General features: G+C 39.1%; 1 protein-coding gene across 1 annotated transcript in view; it reads left to right on the top strand.

Moving 5' to 3' along the window:
• Nucleotides 1–18,988, top strand: part of LOC133564573 (transmembrane protein 25) — a 30,710-nt gene that overhangs the window by 3,995 nt on the left and 7,727 nt on the right. Inside the window, exons 2-6 of the mRNA XM_061918954.1 lie at nt 1,144–1,250; nt 3,055–3,402; nt 11,173–11,463; nt 11,547–11,678; nt 11,744–11,777. Of these exons, the coding sequence (XP_061774938.1) occupies nt 1,169–1,250; nt 3,055–3,402; nt 11,173–11,463; nt 11,547–11,678; nt 11,744–11,777 (887 nt within the window). The 5' untranslated portion in view covers nt 1,144–1,168. The remainder of the gene's footprint in view (nt 1–1,143; nt 1,251–3,054; nt 3,403–11,172; nt 11,464–11,546; nt 11,679–11,743; nt 11,778–18,988) is intronic.

Raw genomic sequence — 18,988 nt, 5'->3', positions numbered from 1 at the left:
ATAATTACTGGTTTTCAAAAAATATTTTTTACCCAAAATAGGTGAAATTAGATCACCTCCCACGGCACACCAGACTGTATCACACAGCACACTACTGTGCCGTGGCACTGTGGTTGAAACACACTGCTCTAAGGTACGTGCTCCTCTATTTATACTAACATCAATGAGGCTGCATCTGAAGGGAGGGGTAATGCAAGCAGCCCCAGTAGACACAATACATTATTATTCAGAATGGAAATGTACTGATTGTGATTTCGCCCTGTCTCTGTATTATCTGCGTTGGGGTACTCGATGTCCGTCCTTGGCTGTCAGCAGGCAGAGTCTGGAAACAAACTGCTGATACGAGACACCTTGCAATGGAAGATTACAAGTTGTGTGCCTTTGCACAGATAGAAAAGTACAACTTCAGCACAATTGATAATAACTATAGCAACAGCCTTTAAGCATAAGAGTTGTGTGATAACTTATACATAATTCTTTTAACAGACGAGGAGACACCGAGTGGTATAAAATGGATTAGAAAGGACAGATTTAAAAAAAATATTTAACTTGGGACTTCCCGTGTGCCGTATTTTGGACGCTGGCGGGCCGGATTCGTAGTTTGGGGATCCCTGCTTTAAACCGTAGGCACAAGTGTCGTTTCCTCTTCTCGTCATCCATAGCTTTTCTACTTGTATGGATTTTTCATTCATCACGCAAAGAAACGTTTGTAAGTTTTACAATACAACTAAAACAATTCCTACTTACCAAACCGTCCCAGATTAACTTTTTTTTTAAAACTAATAATTAATAATATTATACTTAGTCACCTATAACACAAAATTGTGTCTTTACATTTATAAAACATTTAAAAAAATAAATAAAATAAAATAAAAAAAAGAAGCAAAATGGCTCCCCCATTGTTGACTTTTCAGTATGCGGCCCTTGGTATAAAAAGTTTAGACACCCCTGATCTAAAATATTACAAGCTCTCAAAATGAAAATAAAATACACTTAAAAATGTTTAAATAAACAAAAAATCTGCCTAAATATTTTGATTTCAGAGTCGATATTATTAGAGCATAAATATCTGGTATCGATATTTCAGTAGGGACTCGCACATCGCTGCTGTGTGTTCCAACAAGTGGTGGTCTGTCCCTGCAGGTAGAAGTGTGTATGCTGAGCTAGCATGGACAATGCATGCAAGAGATGGTGGTCATCTGGCTATCGGGCTGTTGTGTTTCTCCACACGCTGGCCTTCTCCTACACAGGTAAAGATTGCTCTCACCCAATAAAGCAAATCATGTGACTGCATGGGGTTTTAGTCCTTGACTAAGCACAAACCGAGAAGGACGACACAAGAAACTAACCACTAAAGCTTCAATGTAAATAGATAGATAGTACTTTATTGAGTCCTTCAGGAGAGTTCCTTCAGGAAAATTAAAAAAAAAGTAGAGGTGATCGATCCATATGTCGATCCTAGTGATACCAAGTGTAGTATTGGTATACAAACAATACTAAAGTGATTTTATTGATAATATCCTGTTTTAATAACTACAAAATATTTTTGGATATTGTTTACAAACTCAGGTAATGAGTCTCTGGATGCAGGAAGGCTTTGAAGGCAAATCCTAATTATTTAAATGGGAGCCAATAGTAGTTTTTGTCCAGTTATTGTGCTCTAGACACTTTATTTTTGTTAAAAAATATTGTATGTAGAATTCAATACCACACATTTAATGCAACATACAATATTAGCAAATTGTACATTTACTAAAATAAGCTTAAAGGCCTACTGAAATTAGATTTTCTTATTTAAACGGGGATAGCAGGTCCATTGTATATGTCATACTTGATCATTTTGCGATATTGCCATATTTTTGCTGAAAGGATTTAGTAGAGAACATCGACGATAAAGTTTGCAACTTTTGGTCGCTAATAGAAAAGCCTTGCCTTTACCGGAAGTCGCAGACGATGACGTCACCCGTTGATGGCTCCTCACATCCTCACATTGTTTTTAATGGGACTCCAACAAAAAGAGCTATTCGGACCGAGAAAACGACAATTTCCCCATTCATTTGAGCGAGGATGAAAGATTTGTGTTTGAGGATATTGATAGCGACGGACTAGAAAAAAAATAAATAAATAAAAAAATCAAGTAAAAAAAAAAAGGCGATTGCATTGGGACGGATTCCGATGTTTTTAGACACATTTACTAGGATAATTCTGGGAAATTCCTTATCTTCCTATTGTGTTGCTAGTGTTTTAGTGAGTTTAATAGTACCTGATAGTCGGAAAGGTGTCTTGAGGCCATTGTGTGAGGGAAGTCGACGGCAGCTGTATAGACGGCACAAGCTCAGCTGATCTCCGGTAAGTGGCGACTTTTTACCACAATTTTCTCACCGAAAACTGCTGCTTGACATTTGGACGGGATCCATGTTTGCTTGACCGCTCTGATCCATTGTAAAGCTTCACCTCCGGGAATTTTAAACAAGGAATCACCATGTGTTTGTGTGGCTAAAGGCTAAAGCTTCCCAACTGCATCTTTATACTTTGACTTCTCCAATATTAATTGAACAAATTGCAAAAGATTCAGCAACACAGATCTCCAAAATACTGTGTAATTATGCGGTTAAAGCAGACGACTTTTAGCTGTGTGTGTGAGCAGCGCTAATATTTCCTTACAGTCCGTGACGTCACGCGTACACGTCATCATTCCGCGACGTTTTCAACAAGAAACTCCCGGGAAATTTTAAATTGCAATTTAGTAAACTAAAAAGGCTGTATTGGCATGTGTTGCTATGTTAATATTTCATCATTGATATATAAACTATCAGATTGCATGGTCGGTAGTAGTGGGTTTCAGTAGGCCTTTAATCAAAATGTTTATTGTGATTACTTTAGTTACCGGTTATAAAACATGTTCAGTTCTATAATCCATTGTCAAACTACAGATTGATACTTGGGATCAAATTGGATCTGAGGCCAAAAATCTTCTGAAATGTTCCAACAATCCCTTTATTTTATTCACACTTGAGTATAAATACTGTACTTTCCTACTTCCTGTTCCCACAGGTGCCGTCGAACCCGCCCCCAAAATTGACGGACATCATCGGGCGGCGGTAACACTAAGAGAAAACATGACACACAGGTTCCTCTGTCAATCAGACGGATGGGATCGCGAAGCCCCGCCCTTGCTGACCTGGTACCTAAACGGGGAGCCGCAGAGGGTGGTCTCTCCAAAAGGTGGTCAGGTGATGACCACGCCTCATAAAAGGTCTGAGCTCAGGAGATTAGGAGCCAATCACAGCAACAGCTCCTTTGCGCTCCGGGCCAGGAAGTGGGACAGAGAGCTGGTGTGCGTGGCGTTGGACCCCAAGTCTGGCACCAGCTACAATGCCACGGTCACCCTCAATGTCCAGTGTGAGTGCCATTAAAACAACTTTCTTTTGGTCACATTGATAAACTACTACCAAAAAATGTATTTTACAGTTTGTAACACATTTTATTGCCATCGGCAGAATTGGAAAGGAATACTATAAACACCAGTGTTTCTTAAAGGCCTACTGAACTCCACTACTACCCACCACGCAGTCTGATAGTTTATATATCAATGATGAAATATTAACATTGTAACACATGCCAATACGGCCTTTGTAGTTTACTAAATTGCAATTTTAAATTTCCCACGAAGTGTCCTGTTGAAAACGTCGCTGATGACGTGTACGCGTGACGTCACGGACTGTTAGGAAATATGAGCGCTGCACACACACACAGCTAAAAGTCGTGTGCTTTAACCGCATAATTACACAGTATTTTGGAGATCTGTGTTGCTGAATCTTTTGCAATTTGTTCAATTAATATTGGAGAAGTCAAAGTAGAAAGATGGAGTTGGGAAGCTTTAGCCTTTAGCCACACAAACACACGGTGATTCCTTGTTTAAAATTCCCGGAAGTGAAACTTTACTATGGATCAGAGCGGTCAAGCGAACATGGATTCCGACCGAATGTCAACCAGCAGGTTTCGGTGGGAAAATTGTGGTAAAAAGTCATTTCTTACCGGAGATCAGCTGAGCTTGCGCCGTCCATAAAGCTGATGTCGACTTCCCCGAGACACTGGCGTCAAGACACCAGTGGATACACCCCTCCCCTTCGACTATCAGGTACTGTTAAACTCACTAAAACACTAGCAACACAATAGAAAGATAAGGGATTTCCCAGAATTATCCAAATAAATGTGTCTAAAAACATCTGAATCCGTCCCAATGCAATCGCATTTTTTTTTCTTAACTTGATTTTTATTTTATTTTTTTCTAGTCCGTCGCTATCAATATCCTCAAACACGAATCTTTCATTGTCGCTCAAATTAATGGGGAAATTGTCGTTTTCTCAGTCCGAATAGCTCTTTTTGTTGGAGGCTCCCATTAAAAACAATGTGAGGATGTGAGGAGCCATCAACGGGTGACATCATCGTCTGCGACTTCCGGTAAAAGCAGGGCTTTTCTGTTAGCGACCAAAAGTTGCAAACTTTATCGTCGATGTTCTCTACTATATCCTTTCAGCAAAAATATGGCAATATCGCGAAATGATCAAGTATGACACATAGAATGGACCTGCTATCCGCGTTTGAATAAGAAAATCTCATTTCAGTAGGCCTTTACCCACAGGGCCTGGGCCCATTGTTGGTTTGCGAGGGGGCAGCTGACAAAAAATATTTGTTTCTACGGTACTCAGTTGTAATACACTTTTCCACCACTTGTGGCAGTAATGACAATATCAAACAAACATGACGTCCTGAGCTAAAATAAAGCAAAAACGATGACTTAGGTGGTGAAGCTGTATTTTCATTTGCACTTAAATTTTATTGACAGTTTAAGAAACATATAAATTATTTATTATTAGATTTAGATTTTTTTTACTCTTTATCAATTTGTTTATATATTTTTTAGCACTATAATTTTTTGATAAGATTAAAATCAAGAGTAAGATGACTAATCCAGTGTTAATATATGAGTGGGCCCCGCGCTCCTCCGTAGTGAAAAAGTTGGGCCCTGAGGTCGTGGAATAGGGGGTTAAATCACCAAAATGATTCCCGAGCGTGGCCACTGTTGCTGCTCACTGCTCCCCTCACCTCCCAGGGGGTGGAACAAGGAGATGGGTCAAATGCAGAGGGTAATTTCACCACACCTAGTGTGTGTGTGACTATCAGTGGTACTTTTACTTTAACTTTAACAAGGTTAATAAACTCTGATATTGACTGCTGTTGACAAGAAGCTAAAAATGTGCTTGTTTGTGATCAGAACTTTGTGAAAATTGGCAACCCCACTGAGTTAAAATTTCACCAAACCAGTCAGGTTTGTCTAACTATTATAGTTTTAAAGTTATTCACAAAGTAGTTGGACTCACAACCAGTTCCCCACTTTCATAAAATCGCAAAAATCAGTCCCAATTGTTTTTGCTACATTTGTGCTGCAAACATTTTAATTTGTGCCACTATGTTTTTTTAACAGAGTATCTAAAAAGTCTCAAATCTGACAATTTGAATTTAGGGCCTTAAAATGTCTAAAATTCTCCTAAAATCTCATAAACGGGAAGGCAATAGCAGTGAATGAATTCATGTACTCACAATTCATTCTGGCCCTCTGATTTGTATTTGTATTTTTTTGTCTGCATGAATATGAAATGGTCTTAAATGATATTAATTATATTCTTAAAACAGTCTTGACTTGTTGAAACCTTTAGACACTCTTTTTTAAGTTATTGATGTTTTATATATTGTTATGGTATTAACGTGTTATTAGTCATAACCAGCTCTCCAACCAGGTCAAAATCTCCCCAAATTTGTCCCAATCATTTGTGCGGAAAATATTTCAGCTCTAACTCTTATATTTTTTAAGTCATAAACTAATTATGATAAATAACTACCTCCATAAAACGTTAATAACCTAAAACATACAACAGTTAGACCAAAAAATGTTTGCAGCACAAACCAACACAAGCGCAGCATAAATCATTGGAACTGTTTTGGGGAGATTTCGAGAAGATGGGGGTTGGTTACAAATCATAATTTGTTAATAACTTAAAAAACTATAATACTTACACAAAAAATGTTTGCATCACAAACGCAGCGCAAACAAATGGGACAAGTTTGGGGATATTTTCACATTGTTGGGGTCTTGTTGATTATTAACTCATTAAATACATGCTAATTACTTAAATATTATAATAGTAAGACAAACATTTTTTGCAGCATAAACGTTTGAAGCAAGTTTGAGGTGATTAAAACAAAAAAAATTTTTTTGAATAACTTAAAAAACTGTAACGGCAAAAACTACAAATTTTGCAGCACAAACGAGCACAAACGATTGGGAGAAGTTTAGGGAGATTTTGACAGGTTGTGATCAGAGGTGGGCGATAAAACAAATCTTGAGTGGTATCACCGATGCTAATACTAGCCCCGATATCGATATATTCTACATGGCTATTATTCAAGATGATTAAATAAATTGGCCCGAGTATGTGAATGTGAGTGTGAATGTTGTGTGTCTATCTGTGTTGGCCCTGCGATGAGGTGGCCACTTGTCCAGGGTGTAACCTGCCTTCCATCTGAAAAAGGGACAAGGGGTAGGAAATGGATGGATGGATTTAATGATATTGACATTTTTGCCTATGTCGACCTGGAAAAAACAACACAGGACAGAACTAAAAATATATACACTAAAATATTTATGAAATATTTAATAATTTATACTACGGGTGTCCCGATCTGATATTGATACCATATATAGATCCGATATCAGCAAAAAAAACCCACAAGAATTGGATGATATCAGCTTGCATCTAAAATCTCCGGTATATAAGCTCCAATACGAGCAGTTCTGATTTACTTGTGCAACGCTGGACAGCCAGTAAACATCTAAATGTCCTCAAATAAGTAAACAAGGTTGGTCTTTTTCTTGTACTTTTGTCAAGTCATTTATAAAAAGTAAATATGGTAGGCAATAGGCTACTAGGATCCAGCAGCTACACAACGGCTAAGCCCACTTTGGTGCACAAGTTGGTGTAACATATGTCTTTAATTGAACGATATTACAGTCTGAAACACCACATTTGTCAGTAAACATGCATCAAATAATCATAGTTGCAAATTACTTACTTACTTAATGAATTGTTGTGGCTAGCAGATGTACATATACCTCAAATATGTGCTATAGCCTGTTAGCAAAAAGTAGGAAATGTTTTTTCTTTCACATATATGATCTGTCTTGATACAGATACAATAAAAAAGTAGTTTTTTTCGTTTGGTATTTCATCACTGTAAATATACTTCATTTGTGAGCTATATTTAGAACACTAAGCAACATAACCTGCTAACAAGTACTGACATTTTTTATTATTCTTTTTTCAAGAAGTATATCTCAGATTTTAGTGCATAATATTTCTGATAAGAAAATTGGTTTTAGAAGAAAGTGCGTGTTTAGGAAAAAATATATACTTATATATATCGGGACAAGCGGTAGTAAATGGATGGATGGATATACATATATACATATACGTATATATATATATACAGTATATATATATATATATATATATATATATATATATATATAAATATATATAAATATATTTATACATGTACAGGGTTTCCCACACATTCATTTATTTGTTGCAACCCGCCACGAAAGAATTACGGTCGCCACAAATAAAAATGTAAATAATAAAAAAATTAAAATAAAAAATAAAATTTATCCATTTATTTTATTTCTTTCTTTCGACTTTTGACTCGCTCGACCGCTCATAAAAGCAATGGGACTCTGTCTGTGAATGGAGCTTGTAGTTACATATTATATAAATATGTAAATATTATATAAATATGTATATAAATATGTACATAAAGTAATTATATTCCAACTCCGCATTCTTCTTGGTCATCGCTGCCGCCTCCGCTGCCACTACTGCCTCTCCCACCCACCCACTCCCCCGCCGCCCGACCACACCACCACACCACCACAAATAGATGCCTGACCTGTGGGAAACACTTATGTATATACATATATCTATAAATAGATATACATACATACATACATACATATAAATAGATATACATACATACATATATATATATATATATATATATATATATATATATGTATGTATGTATATCTATTTATAAATATATATATATATATATATATATATATATTATATATATATATATTATATATATATATTATATATATATATGTATGTATGTGTATATATATATATATTATATATATATATGTATGTATGTATATCTATTTATATGTATATATACACATTGACTTTATATGTTAAATATAAAATTAAAATAAATAAGAAGATATTATTTTCAGATGCCACTGTGTGAGATTTTTGATATTTGAGATAAGATTTTACTCCATATGAATCCGCCACTTTTATTTTTTTTACCCGTGGGTTCATAAGAAAATGTCAAATCAATAAATTACTGCATTCAAACTCAAACGTTGACTCTAGCGCTACTCTACCAATTAGTTCTACTTTACTGTATTACTTTTGTTATATTTATAACCAGCATAAAAACAGCTGGGTAAATAAATTCGGTCTTTTCTGTCCCCTAGTTACTATTAGTGGTGCACAAAAAAAAATCGATTCACATCCCAATCGTGATTTTTATTTATGTTGGTTGTTCCAAATTGATTCATAATTTTCAAAAATGTATATTATTTTTTTTTGCCAACTTATTTTTTTAAATCATATATATATTTTTTTTAATCAAAAACATTAAACAACTATTATTGGTATGTTAATTATTGAAACTGTTGCTTTTATTATGTTTTGGTTTTCCTTTTATTTTATTACTGTATTGAATTTGTATGTCTTCTCAATTGCGTAGTATATTTCTATTGTAAAGCTAGGATTGACTTGGAGTTGGGTTTGCTCTATTTTCTTTTATTAGATTTACATTGTGTGATTTTTGTAAATAAGATTATAAAAATAATTTTTTTTAAATACGTTTTTCTAGGCCAACACTGCGTGTTAGTCCTACTTCAGTTTTTGTAATCTGGTTTCAAAAGGTTTTATTATAATTTGTTTACCAAATAATATCCATCCATCCATTTTCTACCGCTTGTCACGTTTGAGGTCGCAGAGGGTACTGGAGCCTATCTCAGCAGCATTCGGGTAGAAGGCGGTGCACACCCTGGACAAGTCGCCATCTCGTCACAGGGCCACCACAGATAGACACACAACATTCACACTCACATTCACACACTAGGGCCAATTTAGTGTTACTAATTAGCCTATATTACGAGATTTATGTTAAATCGAGAATCGATAACTGAATTGAATCGTATTAAAATAGCTTTGTGAGGTGGCCAAAAAATTCCCAACAATGGTGAATATGGCTTTTTATTGTGGTCTTAACTCAGAATTAGCATACTCAGGATTGGGTGTTCTGGAACCTGATACTCAGTTCCCAATCTTAGGGTAAATCTACTCAAACTTCAGGTTTAAACTCGGAGTTTGTTGAACTTCTTACCTGGAATACCCCCTGAACAAAAAGCACACATCATGCTTGTACTGTATATGGATTTGATACTGTTATCCAGGGGTGTCAAAGTCAAATACAGAGTGGGCCAAAATTTTAAACTGAACAAAGCCGCGGGCCAAGGGTTGAACAAATTAACCTTTTAATAGGGACCCAAACAAGTTTTGCATTGAATATTGAACAAGGAAGGCTTATATAACTTTATAGTGACATGCGAAATCGAGTTTCAAATAATAATAATAATTATGAAAAAATATCAATGGCATATCAAATAAAATTTAAATAAAAATTGAGTGCCTCTTTTCTATCAGCAGTCTTCTGAGGTAAATATCAAAATAAATTTTGTCCACAGGCTAATAATAACCTTGAAAATAAAATAACAAAAATTAATGAATCAAACATTCAAGCCTTAAAGTAACAAGAGAAAGTGCATGAATAAATTGTTAATTATTGCTCAGTTTGCTACACTGATTTGCTTGAACAATGAATATGGAAGAAGCAATAATTATATAACTCAATAGTGCAAAATCCATCCATCAATTTTCTACCGCTTATTCCCTTTCGGGGTCGCGGGGGGTGCTGGCGCCTATCTCAGCTACAATCGGGCGGAAGGCAGGGTACACCCTGGACAAGTCGCCACCTCATCGCAGGGCCAACACAGATAGACAGACAACATTCACACTCACATTCACACACTAGGGCCAATTTAGTGTTGCCAATCAACCTATCCCCAGGTGCATGTCTTTGGAGGTGGGAGGAAGCCGGAGTACCCGGAGGGAACCCACACATTCACGGGGAGAACATGCAAACTCCACACAGAAAGATCCCGAGCCTGGATTTGAACCCAGGACTGCAGGACCTTCGTATTGTGCACTAACTCCTCTGCCACCGTGAAGCCCTAGTGCAAAATCAACATTCAAAAAACAAACAAAAAATAAAAAAACTCAAATAAATACAATTTAAATAAAACATTTAATGCCTCTTTTCTATCTGCAGCCTTCTGAGGTAAATATCAACATTACATTTTTCCACAGGCTAATAAATCTTAAAATAAAATAATAATGAGATGGGTGGGGTTGGTGGTGGGGGGCGGGTTTTGGTGGTAGTCAGTGCAGCAAGGGGTTCCGGGTATCTGTTCTGTTTTGTTTATGTTGTGTTACGGTGCGGATGTTCTCCCGAAATGTGTTAGTCATCCTTGTATGGTGTGGGTTCACAGGGTGGCGCATATTTGTAACAGTGTTAAAGTTGTTTATACGGCCACCCTCAGTGTGACTCGTATGGCTGTTGAGCAAGTATGCTTGGCATTCACTTAAGTGTGTGTCCAAGTCGCATAAATCATGTGACTTGGCCGGCACGCTGTTTGTATGGAGTAAAAGCGGACGTGACAACATATTGTAGACAACGCTAAAGGCGGGCCAGCTCTAATGTTAATTTGATATTGCCTCAAGGGCCAAATGAAATTGTACGGCGGGCCAAATTTGGCCCGCGGGCCAGTGTTTGCCGCCCATGCTGTTATCGATACATCAATCCATCTATCTATAATCGAAGCGCCCACTGATACTATTGCTTGGCCTTGGGGGAGGTCTGCAATGTTTCTACCAGTGATCAAAGTGCTGAGTCATCCTTTGCTATGCCTTCTAGTTCAGCCTAAGATCCTGCGGGTCAACGCACACTACAGTGAAACCTCAGACCCGGGCCTCTTCTTAGTCCTCTTTGCTCTGGTTCAGTCCAACCCGCCTGCCACCTTCGCCTTCGTGGACCAGGCCGGCCAGCTGGTGGCGAACACTTCGGACGTCCTCCTACTCGACTCGCACAACTACCCCTGGCTGACCAATCACACGCTGAAAGTGATGCTCAGCAGCCAATCGAGGAATATCTCGCTGAACGCCAGCAACAGCGTGGGCACGGCGCAAAGCAACCTCACACTGGCAGGTCACTGGCGTGGCAAACCAGGGCTGTATTTGAAAAACTGGTGTTTACCTTCGGTACAGCCTTACTTACTGTCTCTCCTCCAGAGTTCCTGCAGTCTCGTGTGGAAGTGCCGATGCTGGGAATCGTAACTGGCGGGGCGATGGCCTTCATGGCTCTTCTCATCCTCAGCCTGATTGTCCTCTGCCTCATGCAAAAAACAAAGAGCAAGTCCCTTGGAAAGACATGTATCCCTTTATGTTCGTGAGCACCTTATAATTAGACTCACTGTATTTTGTTACAGATGATTCAGTGGAGATTGTGATGACCAAGAAAAGGTAAAAACTGTAAACATTTCCTGACTTGGGGGGAATACTTGACAGGGCTTATTTTGTTTAACACAAGACGTTATCAATTGCCTGCAAGTATTTAAAGTTTAATCACAGAAAGAGATGTGAGGTACAACCTCAGAGGAATGGCAATATATAAGCATGCTTAAAAGAGCCATATGCATACTTGCCAACCCTCCCGATTTTCCCGGGAGACTCCCAAATTTCAGTGCCCCTCCCGAAAATCTCCCGGGGCAATCATTCCCCAAATTTCTCCCGATTTCCATCCGGACAACAATATTGGGAGCGTGCCTTAAAGGCACTGCCTTTAGCGTCCTCTCTCACCCAAAAAGGAGACTATTATATATGTCTCCGTTATCCATAGGTTTATCTACAACCCATCTCAGCGTGTGTTTATTCCAGCAGGCACGTTAATACACTGACACACAACATCTGGATTCCCATCATGCATTGTTTCAAAACTACGGCAAGTAGTAATGCCCAAAAACATAACAGAGACGTAGCAGAAGAACGAAGAAGAGACATAGCGACGAAAAGTCAGAAGAAGTACGCTTGCAAGTTACAAAATGATTGGAAAAAAATAATTTCAGTTCATCCAGGACAGCTCGAAGGGAAAGGGGTATGCTGCCTGCAAATTTTGTAGATCAGATTTCTCCATTGAACACGGTGGCCAAACAGATATACTCATTCATCCATCCATCCATTTCTACCGCTTATTCCCTTTTGGGGTCGCTGGGGCCTATCTCACTCATTCATGAACGGATTATACTGTATATGTAATAAACTGGCCAGAAAAGGTACTGCAATTCTTTAGTCCCCTCCCCCTCTCCCTGACTGAGGTTGCCAGATACTCAGCCAAATCCATCTCGATCGACTGGGCTACTCCAAGGAACTTCAAACTTCCACTGCCTTTTAATAGGGGTTGAGGTGCTAGGACCATAACAGCTGAATAGACAAGCCTTTTGTCAATAACACATTTCTAACCCACACATTTTACACAGAAATGTTCAGGAATAATTACGTCATGCCTGCGTACAATATCACAACAAATGCCAATCATATGGTTATTGTCAGTACTATCAGAAAACAAAGACTAAAACAAACTATAACCAACGCTAGCAATGGTTAAACTGGTGAAAATAAGAAGAGCATGCTTAGCAGACTAATGTACACCCAAAACTAAAGAGGAGACTTGTTACCAAGGTATGCCTATAGGCTACTATTTCAAATGTTTCAGATTACCATATAACTTGGTACATGTGGTCCACAATATGCAAACCCGAATGAGGAATTATTTTATCATGTGATTTGGCTGTCTTCATACGTTTCACATTGCCATGACAGCTGCGCTAATGTTACAACCCATTTCCTCAGCGTATTAACGAAATAGGCACTGATACTACCCATATCCACATAGGTTTTATTTGTCGAAAATATATTTTGCCCTTTCAGCTCAATTATGTCAGGTTGAGTTTGTGACGAACCCCAAGATGCAGAGAAGGCGGCAGGCATTTTGCAGGTAAACATGATTTAATTTATCACTAAAACAAGAACACACAAAAAGGTACAAACAAAAGGCGCGCACGAGGCGGATAACTAACTTGGCTATGAACAAAAACACTTACTGTGACAAGAAGGAACTATGGCATGAACAGAGTGAACAGAAGTAAACAGAGCTACAACGATAAGTAATAATAACATTGACAGGTAGTGGTGACATCGACACGACAATAATCCAGCATCTGACTGGAGGACAAAACAGGTTCAAATAGCAGTCGGCTGATTGACACCAGGTGTGGCCAGGTGCCAATCAGCCGCAGCTGAGGGGAAACAGCGCTCAGGGAGAACAGCAGGAAATAACCCAAATAAAAGCGCTGACAGGAAACAAAGATACAGAGGAAAAACTAAAACCTAACCAAACTGTCAGGGACGAACCTAACAGATTACACATCGACATACAGTCTAACGGTCATATATTTTTCCCGTTAGCCTGTATGTCGATGTGTCATTGACCTGGCTAGCATGCTAAGCATTTGTTCAATGAACATACCAGCTTTGTTAGACAAGATCATAGACTGTATTGGACAATATAGTTTACATACGAAATGTCCATTTCCAGTTATCACATGAATTAAGAAAATGTAAATGCCTTACTTACTTAGCAAGGCGAAAATTAGCCAGTTTGGTGTAAAATAAATAATCTTATCCGCCTTCGATCGTGTCCATCTTTCAACGGCATCCCCCATACAAATTCTTGTTTTGTTCCTGGCTTTGTCATGAATAAGTTGAGAATCGTAACAAGGCCTTTTAGATTTACTAAGGTCTGACATGTTTCGTAACTTTACCAGTGGCAGTAGCCAGACGAAGAGGGCGGTGCAAAACTGCCAACCTGGATGTAACTCACTCACAGACTTTCTAATTGGTCAAACGGTAGAGGGCGGGACATCAAAATGAAAACAATAATTAGATTTCAAGGCTGTAAATGTAATATCTCGGTTGAATTACTGTTATCAGCTGTAGAGGTATTAAAAAAGAACATGATTTATTAATGCCTTTTGACATATCAGGGCCATCTAATGATGACTTGACATGAAATGATTACACTTGGCTCCTTTAAGGAAGTCATGACTGTTGTCATTTTTCACCACAAGAGGGAGATAAAGGTGCTGCAGTATTCATTCTGTTGGGTCCCAACTAACACCCCAGTCCCCAACCCACCATGAAAGATTTTGGGAAGATAGGAACATGTGAAAGGAAGTTTTGAGTTATATATATATATATATATATATATATATATTTTTTTTTTTTTTTTTTAACCACAAATTACATTTAGCACAAATTACACTCCTCTTGTCTTAGTCCGTTCCATTTTGCATGAGTCAATTTGACTGGAGAGGTCCATACTTGCCTCATATTCCAGTCATGTGGACCAACCCCTTTAGTTGAATTGCTACAACCTGCAACAAAGCATCTGGCAGACATATTTGATCATTCCTTTACATCCATCCATCCATCCATTTTCTACCGCTTATTCCCTTTCGGGGTCACGGGGGGCGCTGGCGCCTGCAAAAACATCGTGATTGGAGATGAAGATGCTACCAAAACACACAACGTTGCCTCCAGTCTTCTGTAGGTGATGCAGGTCTGACCCATTTTGGAGTTAAAAGTGGGCATTACAAAATGTGCTAAAACCTGTTAGAGAAAAAGCCTAAATTCACTACGATTTCGACATTGATTTGTCAGTCCTGTGTTAAAGATGTAAACAGATTGCGACGTTTGCTCAAACCCTGATGGCTTTCCTATCTGTCCTTGTTTGGACAAAAACAGGAAGAAATCTACCTGTGCATCTAACTAAATTGTCCCACCAGAAACAAACTAAAATGACATGGCCTTACAAAATAAGATAGTTAACATTTAAGAAATATATTTACAAACATCACAGTAAGAGTTGGATCAGTGTGAAATCGCTGCTTGTGTCTTCCACTGGTCTTTGTCCATTTTACATATTTTCTCAAAACACGCTCCACAGGCGCACAGAATTTCGAGCTACTTCCGATTTACCACGGTCAAGCGAAGCCTTCATTTGCACGTTGTTTTCCGAGGTAATCGCACGTATCGGCAGTTTCTTCTTGGCTTTTTCGGTTTTCTCATCAATTGTCATCATGCCTAAAAGCTGTGAGGCAGTGTACTGTAACAATCATAATAGGAATCGAGGAGAGAAGTTGTCATTTTACAATTTTCCGTTTAGAAAGAGATCACCAAGTGGCTTCATGCTGTCAAGCAACTGACAAGGACAGGCAAACGCTGGAGACCTGGAAAACATGCTGTGTCGTAAACACTGAATTTCTTTATTTTTTTACGGATTTTTTTTTTTTATACAATATTTAAACAAAATATAGTGTTTAGTTGTAAGAGAAAACCGCCTGAACGATGCTAAATGAGGTTCCGTGCCATTGCCCTTGTTAAATCATAAATATACAACTGCACACTACTGTGTAGAATTGCGTTTCTTAATGTAATCTCCTTGTTGAATAGTTCTGGTTTGACTGATAATCAAATCCATCAATCAATCCACACATTGGCAGGATGCTCGTAAGGGCAATTTTACAGCCCTTTTCCTCATATCGATGTTTGGCGTCAGCACCCAACTGGTAGACGTAATAAAAAGACATGGCGGCATAAAAATTATGCAGACACGGCAGAAAATGTCACATTTATAAGACGGTAACTCAGTGTTTACATATGAAGCAAGCGCTGGAGTAGCGTTAGTTTCCACCTCGCCAAGAGGGCAGGGACCGTGGGAAACCGAAAGTAGCTTGTAATTGCATGTGCCCGTAAGTGTGAATTTTCCAGTGTAGGCCGTAGGAACAGTTCGGAACTGTATCGCATACCATCGCATACGCCCCCCCAAATATAAACACATATGCGTTAACGAAATTTTGCATCTAAATTGTTTGGCACATCGCCTGTTATCTATCTCTCACTGGATTGGTTCGTAGCCGAGTGTAAAGCGACTGGGATGAGAATCAGCACCTCCAAGTCCGAGTCCATGGTTCTCGCCCGGAAAAGGGTGGAATGCCATTTCCGGGTTGGGGAGGAGATCTTGCCCCAAGTGGAGGAGTTCAAGTACCTCGGATTCTTGTTCACGAGTTAGGCAAGAGTGGATCGTGAGATCGACAGGGGGATCGGTGCGGCGTCTTCAGTTATGCGGACGCTGTATCGTCCCGTTGTGCTGAAGAAGGAGCTGAGCTGGAAGGCAAAGCTCTCAATTTTCCAGTCAATCTACGTTCCCATCCTCACCTATGGTCATGAGCTTTGGGTTATGACCGAAAGGACAAGCTCACGGGTACAAGCGGCCAAAATTAGTTTCCTCCGCCGGGTGGCGGGGCTCTTCCTTAGAGATAGGGTGAGAAGCTCTGCCATCTGGGGGGAGCTCAAAGTAAAGCTGCTGCTCCTCAACATCGAGAGGAGCCAGATGAGGTGGTTCGGGCATCGTGAGCATGCAACCCGAACCCCTCCCTAGGGAGGTGTTTAGGGCACGTCCAACCAGTAGGAGGCCACAAGGATGACCCAGGACACGTTGGGAAGACTGTGTCTCCCGGCTGGACTGGGAATGCCTCGGGATCCCCTGGAAAGAGCTGGACAAAGTGGCTGGGGAGAGGAAAGTCTGGGCTTCCCTGCTTAGGCTGCTGCCACTGCGACTCGGAAGCGGAAGAAGATGGATGGATGAATGTACATCGCCTCTTTGTGTAATATCCATCCATCTTCAACCGCTTATCCGGAATCGGATCGCGGGGACAACAGCTCCAGCAGAGACCCCCAGACTTTCCTCTCCAGAGCAACATTAACAACTTCCTCCTGGGTGATCCCGACGCGAATACCCCCACCTGGTCCTTGGCCTGCCGCGGGGTCTCCTCCCAGTGGGACGTGCAACGAGGACCTCCCTAGGGAGACGCTCGTGAGGCATCTGCACGAGATGCCCGAACCACCTAAGCTGGCTCCTTTCCAAGCGAAGGAGCAGTGTAATATGGTAAAAAATGGTAAATGGTTGTACTTGTATAGCGCTTTTCTACCCCTTTTAAGGAGCCCAAAGCGCTTTGACAGTATTTCCACATTCGCCCATTCACACACTGACGGCAGGAGCTGCCATGCAAGGCGCTAACCAGGTCCCATCTAGAGCAAGGGTGAAGTGTCTTGCCCAAGGACACAACGGACGTGACTAAGATGGTAGAAGGTGGGGATTGAACCAGTAACCCTCAGATTGCTGGCACGGCCACTCTACCAACTTAGCCAAGCCGTCTCCATGCAATATGTCTTTACATAATTCGAAAAACTGCATAATTTGGTTTGAAAAACACTTCTTTGTAGTGTAATGGAAATATGTTGCACTAAAATGACACACAAATATGCAGTTCTGAATAGAAAAGTGTGGACACGGAAAACATATCAAAATATTTTTGAAATTGTGTGTTTTATGAAAAAATAAAAATAAATCAACAGTAGCCCACTTGCCACAAAGCAATACACAAATTATTAACAGTGAGATGCTAGCTGGTAGCTCCTGAACAACACAGCTAGAATTTCGCCTACTATGGTCTTAGTACCCCACTAAAATATTAAGCACAACTAGGTGATGGCTCTAAAAACTTCAAATGTGTCTTGTACAATATCAAAATACTCACATTGTCAGGTATTGGCGCACCTATTGCAAGCAACAAAGAGAAAACAAGTTACCTTTAGTAATACAAGTAAATGAGGAAGCGGAAGTGAGACAGTCCGACAAAATGCTTCAAAATAAAAGTATTTGCAAAAAGTACAAAGCAATTTGAGATTTCTTAACAGTGACACTTAAAATATAATGTTTATAGTGATGAGTTAGCTAAACATTGGTTGTACCATTAATTGATTAACGTGGACCCCGACTTAAACAAGTTGAAAAACTTATTCGGGTGTTACCATTTAGCAGGGGCGTCACTAGACCTCATACTGTACTGGGGCACACCTGGGGCACAAATAATTAATGTGAGCGTGCAAAGCCCACAAGAAAAAACTTATTTATCATAAAAAAATACATAAATAGTGCTGTAAACTATGAAATCATATCAGATTATGTTGTATGGATCTTTGATTAACCACCTGAAATTAACTAATGCATTTGACCTACTTGTGCACTTTTTTACTCCAGACTTCTAAACTGCTACTGGTAAAAGCAAAAAGGAAGAGCAATGAATCTTTTTGAAATATATATTGCAGTAATCATCTGCAAATTTAACATCTACAAAAGTAAAACAAAAATAAAGCACCCCTACATCTCTGGGTTCTTTTATATTATTTAATTTCCATTTATGGCAATGTGGCTAATCCTATTTCAGATACACAAAACTATAAAATATACACAAAACAATAAAGCCACAGTAGTAGAATAAATGAACAAATGTTGTGTGTCTGTTCAGGGAATCATTTTCTGAGAAGTAAACTAACGTCTCGTTTTCATTTTTGCGAAGTGGTCAATCACTCTGGACAGACATGGAAATATTACAGTAACTCTTATACAGTTACTAAATCATCATTGATGCAGAACCAGCAGACAATAACCAACATTATGTTTCATGTTCATTGGAAATTCCCCCGACAGCTCGTACAGTGGTTCCCAACTGGTGGGTTGTGACATAAAAGTGGACTGTGTGTCATTTTCAGTG

This window comes from Nerophis ophidion, linkage group LG13 (genome assembly GCF_033978795.1).
Source record: "Nerophis ophidion isolate RoL-2023_Sa linkage group LG13, RoL_Noph_v1.0, whole genome shotgun sequence".
Lineage (NCBI taxonomy): Eukaryota > Metazoa > Chordata > Actinopteri > Syngnathiformes > Syngnathidae > Nerophis > Nerophis ophidion.
The sequence above is the reverse complement of the archived record's forward strand: the minus strand, read 5'-3'. Positions and strand labels throughout refer to the sequence as shown.